Consider the following 17500-nt stretch of genomic DNA (forward strand, 5'->3'; position numbering starts at 1 on the left):
ATGCCCACACACACGCACACACACACACAAACACACACACACACACACACACACACACACACACACACACACACACACACACACACACAAACACAAACACACACAAACACACACTCAAACATGTAAGGTAAGCCAGGAATCTTTGGATTGTAAAAACACAGATGGCCTTCTAGTTACAATTACTCATTAGGTGTGGGTTAGTAGAACTGCATTGTTCCATTTGGTTGACTTTCCCACACCCCTGCTGATGTTCTTAGCTCTACTACCTATCTCTGGTTTTCTTATCGCTACTACCTCTCCACTTTACTGCTTTGTGCTTTTCCATGCACTGGTTGAACTAAGGGCAGGAAAATAGATTTAAGGGTTGTAAGTGTGATATTGCACTAGAAAATGGTTTCTTTGTCATGTTTGGGTTCATTTGAATGGTCTCAGGCTGAGTGGTACGGTGGTCTCAGTCCTGCAGCTGAATAGATTAGTTTTAACATGGATGGAAATTGAATACCCCCTCACCCAGGTTGACAAAGCCGATGTCCACGTATAGGCTGGCACAGAGAGAGCCCAGAGTATAGCCGAACAGAGGGCCAATCACTGCGATGGTGTGCAAGCATCCTAGAAAACCAGGAAGAGACAAGGAAACATGTAAACATACAAGTCATTATCCTTAGAGATGTATCTTTAACTTAAATATATATACTTAATATATATACAGAGCCAGGTCACCAATCACTGAGTGCCCTACCGATGTAGAAGGCAGAGTTTTCTGGCCGTGCAAAATCATCGATGAAAGCCACGCCCAGGGGTCCAATGGTGGCCTCACCAATGCCACGGATGATATTACCCACCAGTACCATTATCCACATGGGAGAGCTCTCCTCCTCTCCTACCTGACATCCTGTAGCACACAAACACACACACACACACACACACACACGGGCATGCAGCAGACATACACACACAAACACACAAACACACACATACACATGCATGAATATACGTGCTGATATGCATACAGGCATACCCACGTGTTCACACTCATGCAACACCCCCCCCCCCCCCCAACAAACACACATACACACACTTCATTTTCAAACTTCAAACTTAGGTTTATAGAATGTTACTTTACAAAATTAGGTAAAGGAATGGTTACTTCTCAAATTAATTCTTGTGAGGTACACAAAGCGAAGCTGAATACAATTTGTTTACAGATCTTTTCTAGTCACAGCAGTTATATGAGAACATTGAGGTTCATGCACATTCATTCACACACACACTCATGCACACACACCCACACACACACATACATTGATACATGTGTATGTTCAGGTGTATGCACATTTACTCACACACACACACACAAACATTGGTTCGCGTGTATGTTGAGCCCCTACCGGGTGCTGGCTGCTGCAAGGTACCCTGGGAAGAGGCGCTGGAGCAGGGGGAACTGAAGGTGGAGTTGGCGTCAGACGTGAATGTCCTTCCCGCCGCCGTCTCATAGTTATATCTGGAGTACATCACCACAAACACACACACTGCATAAATAACTCTTTAGTGTTTGCAACTACATGTGTTGAAGGGGGTTAAATATAAAACATGCACGAAATATGCAGTGACAGATATATCATTTGTTGAAAGTAAGGACTGTTTTTTCCCCTCAGGCCTTGGAGTGTAGATATACTATAGACTAGAGCTGCACAGAACGGCAATGAAAGTGACCCTGAAGTGATGCTATACCATAGACTACAGCAGTACTGAACCCACCTGCCCATGAGGAAGTGTGGTAGAGCCATAAGGAACGTCCCCAACGACATCAGCAGAGCTCCGGTTCCAATAATCCTCGGCCGGTGGAACTTCGCTCCGAAGTAACTCACCATAGTGATCACCAGCAGGTTACCTAGGAGACATATACATACGAACTTGTAAAACACACACACATACACACACACACACAAACACACACACACACACACACATGTACATATGCATAAGTAAACACCGGCAGATTACCTATGACACACATACACACAGACATGTGTAAAGCGCACACACACACACACACACACACACACACACACACACACACACACACACACACACACACACACACACACACACACACACACTTCCCAGGGCGACTAACCCATCTCAAAGCTGCCGTCGATGATGCCCACGGTGGAGCTGGGGATCTCAAAGCGTCGCTCCACCTGAGTGATGGTGCTCTTGGTGTAGCTCCCGGTCAGAGACTTGGAGAAATAGCACAAGGCCAGCACCCCGATGAACAGCTAAGAGAAGGACAGGAGGAAGAAAAAAAATAAAAAATTACATGTTTTATGTGTTGTGTCTGACACATGGACGGGTGAGGTTCTTTGTTTAACAGGCAGGGACATAACCTAATCATATTTTCCCTCTCGGTTTCCTTGTCTCCCATATTGCTTCTCCGTGTGTGACTCTGCCACTGCATGGCTAATGTGACCCCCCCCCCCCCCCCCCCCCCCCCCCCTCCGTCTCACATCTCTAATGTAACTCTCAGACATGTGACCTTTCCTCTTGTGTCTGAAAATGTGATTTTTTTTTCTGCATCTCTGTGGGGGAATGATCTACCTAGTGCTGTCTGTTCCAGTGACATTTATTGGAAAATTATTATTATTAGTAGTAGTAGTATTAACTTTATTATTAATAACTTTATTATTGAAAACTCACCTTTTTAAACATCAACTGTCTAATTAGTTATTTTGTTTGTGGTAAACTTTATAAATATATTAATTGTTTTGATTATTATTATTTGATTATCTATCGTTTGATAAAGCGTCGGCTAAATACCTTAATCATAACCACAACCATGTACATATTTTCTTATGTATATTAACTATATATCTATATATTGTACACATTTTAAATGTGATCTGAAATAACAGCTGGTTATGGAATGCTTCTAATGTGATTCTAATTTAACAGAGTGGATCTAGTCTAGTGTGACTCTAATTTAACAGAGTGGATTTAGGTTTAGACCAGAGCCGGGCGAGATATCTAGCCGAGATACCAGCGGTCAGCACAGCCTGTGCACTGTAAATCAGAGTAAATAAAACCCAGGTCATTGCTCAGTGTTGAACTGGGCTGATGCGGTGAGATCTCTCTCTCTCTCTCTCTCTCTCTCTCTCTGTATGTATGTGTATGTCCCAGTGGTTGCACATGCTGTGAGGAGTACCCTGCACGAGTTGTTTGCTCAGCTCTAGAACACCAGAGCAGACCCACAGAAATTCAGCCATGTTTATATCCAGCCTGCTTATACACTTATTATCACGAGTCTACTGTCCCAACAACCCCACTCCCCACCCACCCAACACAGATTCCATCTGGTCCTGCTCTATATATCGGACTGAACTCATTACAGACATGACTTATCTGAACACACCTGATTTAGCTAATTAAGAGTATTTTAATTACACCGATTTCAATCAGGAGTGCTTACAGCAAAGCTAGATAGAAGACTCTCTAGAAGAAGGATTGAGAACATTAGGAGGGCTCTAGAAGAAGGATTGAGAACATAGAGGGGCTGTAGGGGAAGTATTAAGAACATTAGAGGGGTTCTAAGGGAAGGATTGAGAACATTAGGAGAAATTTCTCAGTCTCTTAGATCCCCCAATACAGCACGTACACCAGCAGTCCATCTTTCCCAGCTCTGCACACCTTCATATCACTCTAGATTAACCCAACACACCTGATGTAGCAGATCTACTACGGTGTTCAAACTAGATTGATTATAATGAGGAGTTTGTGAGACCGTGATTGATGGCAGCTTTGCACAGGGACAGAGAGTGCAATCGTTTGATTGACTCTAAGAGCTGTACTGGACTTTTACCCTCTGGCCCTGGACTCGCCTTCCCTGCCTAACAGCACAGTCATGTTTCACAATCACACGCCACCAACAAGCCATAAAAACATACTCAGGATGGATGGGAAGTCGTATTCTACACATCTGAAATATGGCATATAGCAGAATAGAAATCATGTTCTGGCCTCTTACAGGACTTTAAGGTCAATGTGTAAAACTCATCACACAGACAAGAACAATAGTACCCCCTGCACATTATGGGAATGCAGTATACCTCTCCAGCAACTCTACACACATCACTTATGCTTGAAAAAACACATTCTGCTAGGGATAGTGAGTTCAGATGATCACTTACACAAACACGGTTCAACTATGAACTCCAGGCAACTCTCACTGATTGTTTATGCATCTCCCGTCAAGAACATGCTTGATAATTAACTTTAAGTGTTCTTCTGATGTATTTATTTTAGATAGTCCAGTGAAGGCTTGCATTTTTTTCCAGTTCTGGTATGTTCTGGATACTTTAAGTAGAAAAAAACGCACTCTCAAGCTTGTCTCATTGCTTATTTTGACCAGTTTATTCACAGACGCGTTTTGGCCTAAGCCATCGTCAGCGTGACAGTCAGCCACTGACGATGGCTTAGGTCGAAACGCGTCTGTAAATAAACTGGTCAAAATAAGCTATGAGACAAGCTTGAGAGTGCGCTTTTTCTACTTTAAATTAACAGTCTTTTTCACTCACACCCAAAATCGCCTTTATTTTGGAAGTAGAGCACGCCTATCCTTACAGAATGTTCTGGATACTAGCATTACATACATCTGCATCTGAGGCAGACAGGCAAATGATGATTATTTATGGTCTCCTTCTGACTCGTACTGGCCTGATGATACAACAGCTTTTGAGATTATTATATACAACAATATTTACCTTAAGGGCCACCCACACTGCCTATGATAACTATAATGACAACTGTAACTATGACGATATGAACGTCCACAGTGACCAACTCATCAGTGACCACAGTGATGAGTGAAGCCTGTCAAAAATATTATCCATATTTTAACAAGATGCCTTTAAAATTAAACGGATTCTGATTGGCTATAGTATTTACACTATAAAGTTATTCAGTGGACATTCAGTGTGTCATTTACAGTGTCGGCAGGCCTTTACACAATCAATCATCTTTTGTCACTGCCACCTACTCGTGACCACCCACACTTGCCTAAAGTTTATGTATATCGGTACGCTTTGAGGGGATTCTTACCTTCAGATTCGGGGTGCAGCACTTGGTCGGTGCGTTGGCTTTGAGGTTGCTGGTGCTGCCATTAATGGAGGGCGGCTCCCTGAATCCCTCTGGTCTCCCCTCGGCCGTCATGCCACCCCGAAATACGTCTCAACGTTAATGTTAATGTCAGAGTGCGATTCTAATTCCCAGGACCACAAAAAAGGAAAAGAAATGTAATTCACAAACGGCCGCCACACTAAAGAAGAAAAAATTCACTTCACATGGAGCACTCTCACATGTGAAGCCCCGGGTGGCAGGTGCTTCCGGGAGACCCTAAGTTTGTTCTGCACCGTCCCCCCCCCCCCCCCCCCCCCCCTCACACACACACACACCACCAATGATTGACCAGGATTGATCATTAGAGAGTCACTCTCTAGGTAAAAGGCACCTCGAGATTTTACAGTAGATTTGGGCAGGCCCTGAGCCTGTGACATTTTCCTATCTCTAATCAAAATGATGACGTGAGACTGAAGGCATGCTAAACCAAACGTGTTCCCCAGTGTCACTCCAGTGTTAATTCCAACCCTTTTTTATGCGGTTGTCGAGGCCCTCTAAATTGTTGTCAAAGGCACAAAAAACACCTTAAACACAGCTTCAACACACACAGAAGACACAGGAAATGTTTTTGTTACGACCTGGCTCGTAGGAAAGCAACATAATGAGAACACAAAAACCTTAACTTAATTTAGAATTATATTTGTTCTTATATAGGGGGAAAAGGTTAAGTGGAGTGCAAGCTGCTTGTCCTGCTGCCAGGGGAAGCAGTTGAACAGACTGTGTTTCTACTTCATATGCCTTCAGAATAACCTCTTTCACCAGGTCATAATTCGAACTCTGTTCAATACTTAAAGCCAAGTTCAATACTCAACACTGTAAAAGCAGTGTCCAAGATTGTTTAGGAACTCTTTGAAGTGGTAGCCACATGTTCAAAATGAGGAAAATACCTCTCAAGATCCTTCTGTTGAAAAGGAGGAGCTAATCTAATATAGCGCGCCACATCAAACTCACATCTAAGCGATGGAGAAACATGCCTCATCTCCAACTTCTTCAAGAGTCGTTCATGTTTCACCAACTACATTTGCACAGATCAGCAACAGCTACAGACACAAATAAGGCTCTACACAAAACTACTGCGGCTACTGATGTACGTATGCAAAAACATAAACATAAAACGGGTCTAATATAGCACACAGCTAACACAAAGTGGCAAAATTAAACAAAATGGCTATAACACCATAGTCTAAAGTAGGCCTGGATAGTACCCTTCAAGCCATTAAAGTAGCACACCAAAGATTACCTGCCTCACGCAAGCACAAAATGGAACCTGCCAGTAATCCTAACTACTCAGGGTACTACCAACCTACAAAAATCCCTCTTTTCTCTCCCCCAGCCTAGAAAAAGATGAGTATGTTTGTTAAGTGCTAATCTCAAAAATAAACAGTGCAGATTGAAACATGAGCACAAAACAATCCCCAGATACCTACCTACCTACCTAACTAAACTGACCTAACTGTCTTCGGAGGCATACCCGAGGCGACTTTAAACACTGAACTCAGAGTTCACAGTGAAGCAAAGCTGCAGCCCACTGCAAGAACCTGAAGTGTGCCCCCACCCTAGGATAGCCTCAAAAACTAAAAAACTAAAATAACAAAAGAGTGAACCGTTGGAAGGACTAGTGTCCAGCTGGAAGACTCCCCTGAAACAGAGGTAATCAGTGAATACACAAAGCAAGAAATACCAGGCCCATAACACTGTCAGCTATTATACCTCAGATCTATTGTTTGTCATTATTGTATATCTAGAAGCACACCACAACCCCCCCCCCCCACACACACACACACACACACACACACACACACTGTTGTCACCTTTAATGAGGGAATTTTGCATGAAGTTGTTCGTTTTCAACAACATAAATGTCATGCCAGTGTTACAATATGTCTGACAGATATCAGAATGTGCCTGGGCTTCACTGTTTTATTTATAGTGAGGTGTCTGCTGTCTGGATAGCACTCCATACGAGCTAACTTCACATAAGCGTTTCAGTGTACCAGACAGACATTGAGAAATGGCCATTATTTTTACTGATTAGATCCTCTCCATAAACTGAAGTGCCACTGGCAGACTTACTCATTCGCCCTCTGTTTATTTTGCCTGTGATGGAGTAGGGCAGCCATGTCCACCACAGCCCGTCTGTTTGAGGGAAGGACCATAAAGGGTTACTGGGAGCCTGTTTGACCCCTGACCTTTGAGGGTTAATAGGGTCATGAAGGCCTGGTAGAGCACCAGTGGAGGGTAATGAGTATGGGACCTGGGTGATAATGAGATGGCCACTTGAGTCAGTGTGTGTGTGTGTGTGTGTGTGTGTGTGAGTACTCAAGTGTGAGCGTGTGTGTGAGTTAGTGTGAGTGTGTGTATGTGTGTGTGTGAGTGTGTGTGTGTGTGTGTGTGTATGTGTGTGTGTTTGTAATTACAACGACCTCTTAATCTCAACAACATGCAAAAGCGTGGGCAGTGTGTGTGTCAGTGTGTGTGCTCACGTTAAATTAGAGCGGGTGGTTAAGACACTCGTGACATAGTTAGGATTCTCAGAAAAATAAAGTCTAATTGCATGACGGTAACTGGCTTCATATGAATGTCTACCCCACCACCACTCCTCTCACTGATGAACACCACACTGAGTATTCTCATTGCCACCACCACTCCACTCTCTGAGGAAACCATGTGATCTTTGACCCCTGGTGAACACCTCACTGAGCATGCTCAATGCCACCACCACAGAAAGTGAGATACCCTGGTACACAAGTGGCTCTTTTATTTATGAATGAATTCATACAAATGACAGACAGACAGACTGATGTGCTAAGGAGACAGAGAGGGCATCTGTAGGCTCTGGCATCAGCCTTCTGGGGCTCCTTGTTGGGCCTCTGTGTGCTGGTTCCTGTTGGCGCTGCCGTCGTGGTTCTGGGCTTGATCCTCTGCTTGGCTGGTGGACGGGCTGGCGGCTCTAGCAGTTTCGGTTCTCAGAGGAGAAGACGGAGGAGAAGACGGAGGAGAGGGTGGTTCTACGTCTTTCTCGGTTCCCTCCTGGTGGTCCTCGCTGCCGGTCTGGGAGTCAGTCTTCTCTGACCCTGCCCAGGTGTTTGGTACCAACTCCTGAACTCTGGGGCCCTGAGGGCCTGTGGGCCCCCCTCCGTCCCCTAGATTAGGGGTGGGCTGGGGGTAGGGGGGATGGTGTTGTTGATGATGGTGGAGGAGCTCGATGTCCCCTGGTTTTGGGGAGTGCTCCTTCGCCGTGGCTTTCTCCTCGTCAAACTGTCGCCTTAGCAACACGATCACGGCGATGATGAAGAAGTAGGAGCATCCACTGAGACAGGTGATCAGGCCCAGGAATATTACCCTGTACACACAGAGACACACACACGCGCGCGTACACACACTCGCACATCATAAAATAATGTATACAAAATGTAGGTCTGATTCATGTAACAACAAAGGGTCTTTATGCTATGTAACACTTTCTTTATCCTTTAATGGTCATAGCAACATGACCTAACTCTATTTCTCCACAGTCTGCATTCATACACAGAGACACACAAAGACACCAACCAGCACACACACATACATACATACACACACACACATACATACACACACACACATACATACACACACACACATAAATACACACACACACATACACACGTACCGGTACATGTCTGTGTCGTACATTCGGCAGGCGCCCCTGCCCCCACATCTCTTCGTGCCCCATTTTAGACAGGTGGAATCGATCAGGGCTCCGAAATACACCGGCGCCGGGATGCCTCCTACAGCACAGCACACGGGGGACGGGGACGGGGGGGGGGGGGGAACATAAGAGGTTGGTGTCTATAAGATAATATGGTGTCCAAAACCTACCAGTCTGCCATAGAAGCTATAGATTTGTTTGTTAGACTGAAAAAGCATGGCTGACCAAACTCCGAACTTTTTTTTTAGTGCAGCAACACTTTCCTTTATTTGGACTTGGCAAACCGAACTCAAATTGCAATGGTAGCAAAACTTAGAAACTCTGTTGGAGCATTTTAAAAACTACATTACGCCAGGAAGATCTGTCATTTGAAAGAAAAGCATGCATTTTAGATGGACAGCTGACACAATCCACTGGAACATACAGTAGTTGATAGCATCTGATAGCAGTCACTGACGTTTTCTGACCCTTCACTCTGCAGTCCTTTTTGCAGTCATTGCTGTTCGCACTGTGTCGCTGTTAAGACGCAATTGGTCTTTGTGACTCGCAGTTCTCAATTAAATACGAAATCAGATATTCGTCATGCGGTATGGATCTATTTGTTTTGGGAGTGAGTGTGATGTGTGTGAGAGTATCTGCTCTGATGTGTGTGTGTGTAAGTGTATCAGACCCTGGTGTGTGTGTGAGAGTATCAGGCTCTGATGTATGTGGATGTTAGAGTGTATCAGGCCCTGATGTGTGTGTAAGTAAGTGTGTCAGGCCCTGGTGTGGGTGAGTGTGTGTGTGTGTGTGTGTGTGTGTGTGTGTGTGTGTGTGTGTGTGTGTGTGTGTGTGTGTGTGTGTTTGTGTGTGCGTGAGTGTGAGCGTGGAGTATTTACCCAGAGTCCTCATCACTAGTGTCTGGATGCCCAGCGCCAGAGACTTCAGCTCAGGACTGATGCACCTGAAACACACCAACACACAGAAACATCTTTACACACGTGCCACAGAAACATCTAAACACACACACACACACCAGGGTACCAATGTTCTTTATTTAAGCCTCAGGACAACACCCTCGTTTATCATGTTGCCAAGGTTACAAGGTTAGCACCTAGGTTGTGCAAAATTCAATATACAAAGCAAAAGTGTAATATTAAAAATAATACTAATAAAAGACAAGACTATAGCAACATTTCAAACACACATTAGTTTGTATTGTATTTTAAGAATACATATTTTCAATCTTTATCTTAATAATCTGTTTTAAAGGGTTCTAGAACCCACTAGCCAGGTGAGACATTCCGTGGATTGTGATTAGCTGGGACTGACCGTATGATGACCATGTATCCGGGGGTGGTGCCCAGTGAGTTGATGAAGGAGCTGAGCACAGACACTGCCATGTAGGAGGTGAAGCTGCGACTGCAGTCCGGGCCCCGCGGACACTGGCCTAGATGCACGGATGTGCTGCCATCTACTGGTGTGGAATCCAACACGCAGCTGCAGTTATGGAACACCTGCCATAATGACAGAAACACACAAGTGACAATGGGGAAAGAATGAGAGAAATATTAACATGACTTTATCTCATTTTTTTTTTTATAATTCTGTAAACTGAACTGAACTGTGAGAAAGAGTGTGTGTCTGTATGTTTTTTATGTCAAGTAGAGCGGGTACACCCCGCTAGGCAGGGGGACATGTATGTGATGCTATGTGTGTGTGTTTGTGTGTGTGTGTGTGTGTGTGTGTGTGTGTGTGTGTGTGTGTGTGTGTGTGTGTGTGTGTATGTGTGTGTGTGTGTGTGTGTGTGTGTGTGTGTGTGTCTCTCACCGTGTATTTGCCATGGCCAGTAGAGCGGCTGCACCCCGCCAGGCAGGGGGACATGTACGTGATGCCATTCTGTGAGCAGACCGGGTCCCACTCATCTGGTCCACAGGAGCACTTGCTGTTACAGTCAGAGAACAGCGTCTGATCGTCAAAGGACACACCAGGAGTCCTGCACAGGCACAAGAGACAGAGGAGAGTCCTTAAGACCGACCACACACACACACACACACACACACACACACACACACATTCACACACACACACACATTCACACACACACACACACACATTCACACACACACACACACACACACAACACACACACACACACACACACACACACACACACACACACACACACACACCCCATTGTAGGCCACGTAAGTCCGTCAAACTGGACGCTGTCTCACACACACAAACTAACACACTTACACACACACACTCATACCCGTTGTAGGCCACGGTGAGTCCGGCCACCGGGACGTTTTCACACTTGGTGGTGTACTGGAGGAGGAGGAGGAGATACGCGATGAAGGAGGTGAGGAAGGAGAACTGCGCCCCCGCCACAACGCTCAGCTTGTACCTCTTCATCAGCAGCCCCCCCAGGAAGATCCCCAAGGCGACCACCGGCAGGTTCAGCACACCTGGGCCACAGGTAAGCCACACCATTAGATATTATATAGATAAAATAAGCAGGCACCTACTAACCTTAACCCAGACCTAATCATTAAATAATCGCTAGTCACAGCATTAAATAAACATTGGATAAGGCATCTACTAAATACTTCAAGCTAAACCTGAACCCAAACGTAATCATTAGATAATCGTTAGTCACAGCATTGGATCAGGCATCTGCAAAATACTTCAAGCTAACCCTGAACCCAAACGTAATCATTATGTAACCTTTAGATAATAGTCAATTAAGGATAATTATAGGGTAAATATAAATGAATACCGTTTTAGTAAACAGACACATATGTGTTATGATATAATAACACACCCTGTTATTATATAATCATTGTGTTTACATAAAGTATATAAGCACAAAATGCTGAGGTGACTTCTGGTCTACTGAGACAAGTCTGCATATATTTTATAAATATTTGTCCTCTAAAAAATATGTTTTTTGGAGAAGGGGGAAACACCTGCCAACCTCTTTACCTTTGACTCCTCCTGCGGACTCAAGCAACACCCTCAAGTAACCGTGTTGCCATGGCAGCATAGGGAGTGTGGTATTTGAGGAATGAGAGTGATTTAGAGTGTGGGAAAAGCAGGACCCCTCTGCAAGGCTCTTGATTAAATCCTTTCCATTGTTGCCTGGTGTTATGACTGAACTTTCCCTGCCCCTAACCACTACCTAACGCAAACATCTAAACAGCTAGATTCAATATCGTGTATGGATCTCATATGAGTGTGGTGGTTGTGATCGAGGCTTTATGGTATGTATGTATGTGCTATTCTGTGTATGTCTATGTGCATGTTTGTATGTGTGTGTGTGTGTGTGTGTGTGTGTGTGTGTGTGTGTGTGTTCCCTTGTGTTTGTCATACTTGAGGGCCTTTTAGAGGGGGTGGGGTTTAGTGGAGTAGGTCTGATGTACACCTGTGCTCACCAATCAGAAAATTGGCTCTTGATGCTGATTGGCCGAACTGCTGCTCCATGTATTTGGCCTTGAATGTGAGCAGACCAATGAAGGAGTTGAACTTCAGCACGGCCCCACACAGCAACAGGAAATAGGTGGGCGTAGTCACGAGGCGTTTCAGAGAGGGCAGGAAGCCTGGAGAGGAGAGCATGCATGTACACACATACAGGTAAACACAACCACACACACACACACACACACACACACACACACACACACACAAAACCATACATGCATACACACATGCACACACACAGAGACATGCACATAAGCACAGACAAATACACACATTCACAGACATATACGCATCACAGATATACACAAACCTAAATGCACACACATCCACACACACATATAAGGATTATAGAGGTCAAATATTTTATGGAAATAAATGTTTTCTCAGACTTTGCAAGGGCTTGTACACGTGCAGCGGTGGAGGGTAATTCTGTGTGACCTGCTGGGCAGCTGATCAGGAGGAGACTTAATCCCCTCTCACAATCCTAAGACATTTCACAATCTCCCCTCTGGTGTGTCACACAACTACATTATTATTATCAGCACAGCCACCACCGTGTGTCACTCAACCACATTATTAAATAATAATTTTGATGTAGAATAGAATTTTGATAAGAGTAATTAATAATAATAATCTGCCTGACTGAACATGAGTTTGGTTACTGGTAAACGGAGGAGAGGAGGTTGCCTTTAGCGACTGCGGCGAGCTTGATGTCGGTGCCCGGTGTGGACGTCTTGGGCAGGTTGTAGGGGTTGGCGGGCAGCTCGCCCTGCTTAGGCAGCGAGCGGGGCAGGAACAGGAAGGGGATGCCTGACAGCAGCATGATGCCAGCCGACACAAAGAAGCCGAGCCACCATGCCCCCACCCACCGAGCATCCTTAGGAGTGATGGTCACACTCTCTGGAGGATGACACACACACACACACACACACACACACACACACACACACAGATGCGCACAGACACACACACACAAATGCACACAGACAGACAGATACTCACATATGAACATGCAGTCACAGATACAGTATATCCACACTCTTTTTGAGTAACGCATACAGTACAAAAGGGACATCTCTATGTGGACTGTGAGTACTTCTTACCGACATCCACAAATCCGATATCCACATAGAGTCTGGCACACATGGAACCCAACAGGAACCCAAACATGGGGCCCAGCAGAGTGATGGTCTGCAGACAAGCTGTGGAGGAAGCACAGAGAGGTTATGCTGTAAAAAGTCACTGGGACTCTTAGCACTAACACTAGCCCTAGCTGTGGAGGAAGAGAGAGAGACTAAGGCTGTAAAAAGTCACAGGGGATCCTAGCACTCTCACTAACACGAGCATTAGCACTAACAGTTACCTTAGCACTAACAGTAACACAAGCTCTAACACTAAGACTAACACTAACCTTAGCACTAACCGTAACACTTGCACTAACACTAACACTTGCACTATCACTAACCCTAACACTAGCTGGAAAGAGAGACTGTAGTACTAGTCAAAACTATGCCTGTATTAGGCTGACTTGTTTCTCACTGACTTGTTTGACCTCAGAGAGCACTTGCCAATGTAGAAGGCTGAATTTTCGGCCTTGGCGTAGTCATCAATGTAGGAGATTCCTAGGGGGGTGACAGGGGTTTCCCCAATGCCCCTTAGGGCATTCCCCAAAAACACATAGATCCACATGTGTGATCCCACTTCTTTCTCACACTCTAGGGAGAGACGGCACATACACACACATACACACACATACACAGTGACAAAAAAACATTCAGTTTCAGAAGGCTTGTTGCTCTACACAGATTATCACTGGTTCATGTCCAGTAAACAACTGTAATGTTCAACAGAAACTGAACAAACATGGGTAAACATTACTAAGTAACATTACTAGGCAACCACTGTTGCTATAGTACAGTAACACAGATGGACCCCAGTGTCTGCAGAGCTGCTACCTGCGGTCATGTCCTGGGAGATCTCGATCTTGACCTCTGGGTAGTCCAGTGCTGCTGCGGGGTCTAGACAGGGACTAATGCTCACGCTGTTGTTCTCCCAGCCCTGGATCACCGTGTCAAACTTATACCTGCACACACACACACACACACGCACACACACACACAGCAGGTTAGCAAAACCACAGAGGTGTCCCCATTAGATTCATGCACTGAGCAGCTCTAGAGTGTTTTTGATAAAGGCACTTCTGCATGCTGTGCATAAAAAACATGCAAGCAATGGATGGTAGCATCCAGTGATTTTAGGTTCTTTCCATGTATGGGAAGGAGCCTTTAAAAAAAAATTGTAAACAGTGTCAAAGGTACAAAGCTGAGTAATGTGCTAACCCCACCTCATGACTCATAAGGAGATACGCTAATTGCTAGTCTTAGCAGTCATGAGTTTGAGCCTTCTTGCTAGCACACCGGTCTAACACAATGGTCTCCCATGCATGAGGTTCCAGATCCATGCCCAGTCTACACGACTGTAGTTCTCACAAGACAGGTCACCCATGAGGTCACCCATGGGCTGAAAGTTCTGAATTTGAGATGAAAATGAGTGCAGTGCTTTATGGTTTGTAAAACTCCCTCCCTGACTCCTAAAGCAGAGCTGCCAACTTTTCCATGATCTTCAGATCATCTTAAGATGTCTATGCAGCGAATAGGGTTACAGATGCGCTCCTTAGAGCTCCAGAGCTGGCAACTCTCACGGTTTCGCCGTAAGACACACGCTTTTGCATTTTTTCACACGCACTCACGCCACACATCCAAAAATCTGATTTTGGGCCGAGACGTGTTCTGTAACCCTATTCGCTGCATAGACATCTTAAGATGATCTAAAGATGTCTATGCAGCGAATAGGGTTACAGATGCGCTCCTTAGCGCCAGCTACCCTCGGGGAGTTTGAAAAGTAACGAACGCGTCTTGGCCCAAAATCAGATTTTTTTTTGCCGTGAGAAATTGGATGTGTGGCGTGAGTGCGTGTGAAAACATGCAAAAGCGTGTGTCTTACGGCGAAACCGTGAGAGTTGCCAGCTCTGCCTAAAGAGAAGTGCCAAGGACTGATGCTAACAACTATAGCCTCCATGCTAGCATACTCTTCTTTCTGTGCCTCCCGGCTCAACCCCAGTGTGGGAGTTTTCTCGGCACTCGTACCGTCCCATGAAGAAGTGAGGCAGTCCAGTCAGCGCTGAGCCCACTGCCATGAGGAAACAGCCCATCCCGATCAGACGAGGACGGTGCATCTTCGCCCCAAAGTGACTCACGAACGCCAGGAAGAGGAGATTACCTGCATGGACCACATCCAGAATGTTTAATTGTTACTGCGATCAAAGTAATTTTCTTATAAGGATTGCTTTTCGATTTTTGTAAATGCATGTTAATTATCATCACCTTTGATTTGGGATTTTTCAAATAATTTCAATTCAAACTGTTCAATTAATTTTGAATGTGTACCCCCTTGTATGAATTATACCAATCCAGTCAGAGAGTAACTCAACCTGGACCACAAGACTGAATCTCTGATGACTGACATGTAATACTGAGTTTCACTGAGTGTGATAAACCACACATAGACTCTGAGTCGTACCCATCTCAAAGCTGCCATCAATGAGGCCGATGAGAGAGCTGGAGAGGTCAAAACGTCTCTCGATCTGTGTGATGGCGCTCTTCATGTAGGTGCCTGACAGCGCTTTGGAGAAGTAGGCAAAGGACAGAGCTACAATGAACATCTGACCAAAACAAAACAGAGGAGAGGAAAGTGAGACAAGAGGAGGAAAATACAAAGCAAGAAGATAAAGAATGTCTCTCTTCTCTTCTGTTTTTCTTGTTTTAGGTGTTTTATTTTTTGTGTTCCATGTGTTTCACTGTTAAAAAGTCTGAGTAAGACAACCTGGTACCTACCTGGTACCCCCCCCCCCACACACACACACACACACATACACACATATACACTGACCCAACTCAGTTTCATGTGAAAATATGCAGTTTAGTACAGTAATCGTAATAAGAGATCTTACCTCACTTTGGCATGCTGCAGGCTAAATGTCGGTGGTGTTCACTGATTTTGCTAATCGCATGAATGTCAAGCATTGAATTAAGGGGCAGGTGTGTTTGTGTGTGTGTGTGAATGTCAGTGAATGTCAAGGACTGAAAGCAAGAGTAAGTGGACTGCTCATTTCATGACTTAAAGAAGTCCCAGATAAAGATTTTGTCAATATAAACACCAGTACTGATGTGTTTCATCACAGTTCAGTCATATAATTTAGTTTACCGCTCAAGAAACACATTTAAGTCCAGTACCGTACTAGGGTGTTTATCTCTGTGTTTACCCAGTTACCATGGCAACAGTTGGCATGAAATGGGCACTTTGTTTCTCTACCCCACAGCCGGCTGCTGCTGTTGGTGGTACTGGTGGTGACCTCTGACCTTTAGCGTGGAGCAGCAGGGTTCTCCCCGGGCCTTCTTGTCCGCAACGTAGAGGACCTCTCGGCTGGTCAGCCTGTCCTCGTCTGCCACCACACTCATCTTTACTACAAACGGGAGGAGGAGAAAGGGGGTCATTAAGGTCAGACAGCTGTGAACTCTGACGTTTCAACTTTCACTTACTCACAGGACAGCTGTGTAAGGCACTCTGCTCTTGCATAAATAACAAACAGTGCTATTGGTTTCAGAATTCCAGAAAAATGTGTTTCCAGTTCCCTGAGAACCTACCACAGTTCAGAGGTTCTGCTTCAAGGCACCAGATTTGACAGTAGATTGTGTTGCTTCATAGAACCCTCAACTTTATTTGTTTCCTTTGGTGAATCCAAGTAGAACCACAAAATAATTGTAGAAGTACATTCGAAATGATAATTAAGGAATAGATAAGGAATGAGTTTTCAGTCTCTCCCTCTTACGTTGAGTTACACACACATTGAGCGACCTGTTACATACAGCCATTGCCAAGTTTACTCTCAGCTGATGACGGCCACCCCTCCCCTGTCCCAAACTTCACTCTACGGCTAAGATCAGACCATAGCCGCACACTGGGAACTCTCAGCCTCCAGAGTCTACATATCAAACGCTCTGAAGTAGCTGTCTGACCCTGGCCCCCCTGAACATGAGCCCCTCGGGGTATTACCCCCCCCCCTTACTCTTGCCCGGCTCTCAGAAACAAACAAAAGGCCCTTCTCTGGGGCTCAGG

The 17500-nt window shown here is 45.0% G+C and overlaps 2 protein-coding genes across 2 annotated transcripts in view; both read right to left on the reverse strand.

Annotated features, from left to right (window-relative positions):
* Positions 1 to 5390, reverse strand: part of LOC105894003 (solute carrier organic anion transporter family member 1C1-like) — a 13122-nt gene extending 7732 nt beyond the window's left edge. The window contains exons 1-6 of the mRNA XM_012820477.3: positions 5095 to 5390; positions 2138 to 2279; positions 1759 to 1891; positions 1389 to 1501; positions 740 to 892; positions 511 to 609 (exon numbers count right to left, since the gene is read on the reverse strand). Coding sequence (XP_012675931.2) covers positions 511 to 609; positions 740 to 892; positions 1389 to 1501; positions 1759 to 1891; positions 2138 to 2279; positions 5095 to 5205 — 751 coding nt within the window. The 5' untranslated portion in view covers positions 5206 to 5390. The remainder of the gene's footprint in view (positions 1 to 510; positions 610 to 739; positions 893 to 1388; positions 1502 to 1758; positions 1892 to 2137; positions 2280 to 5094) is intronic.
* Positions 5391 to 7913: 2523 nt separating this feature from the next.
* LOC105893998 (solute carrier organic anion transporter family member 1C1) overlaps positions 7914 to 17500 on the reverse strand; it is a 10037-nt gene continuing 450 nt past the window's right edge. The window contains exons 2-15 of the mRNA XM_031583212.2: positions 16744 to 16847; positions 15905 to 16046; positions 15472 to 15604; positions 14281 to 14408; positions 13894 to 14040; positions 13429 to 13527; positions 13013 to 13225; positions 12280 to 12444; positions 11118 to 11313; positions 10673 to 10838; positions 10175 to 10359; positions 9742 to 9806; positions 8825 to 8942; positions 7914 to 8515 (exon numbers count right to left, since the gene is read on the reverse strand). Coding sequence (XP_031439072.1) covers positions 8014 to 8515; positions 8825 to 8942; positions 9742 to 9806; positions 10175 to 10359; positions 10673 to 10838; positions 11118 to 11313; positions 12280 to 12444; positions 13013 to 13225; positions 13429 to 13527; positions 13894 to 14040; positions 14281 to 14408; positions 15472 to 15604; positions 15905 to 16046; positions 16744 to 16842 — 2358 coding nt within the window. The 5' untranslated portion in view covers positions 16843 to 16847 and the 3' untranslated portion in view covers positions 7914 to 8013. The remainder of the gene's footprint in view (positions 8516 to 8824; positions 8943 to 9741; positions 9807 to 10174; positions 10360 to 10672; positions 10839 to 11117; positions 11314 to 12279; positions 12445 to 13012; positions 13226 to 13428; positions 13528 to 13893; positions 14041 to 14280; positions 14409 to 15471; positions 15605 to 15904; positions 16047 to 16743; positions 16848 to 17500) is intronic.

Source organism: Clupea harengus, chromosome 16, assembly GCF_900700415.2.
Source record: "Clupea harengus chromosome 16, Ch_v2.0.2, whole genome shotgun sequence".
Taxonomy (NCBI): Eukaryota; Metazoa; Chordata; class Actinopteri; order Clupeiformes; family Clupeidae; genus Clupea; species Clupea harengus.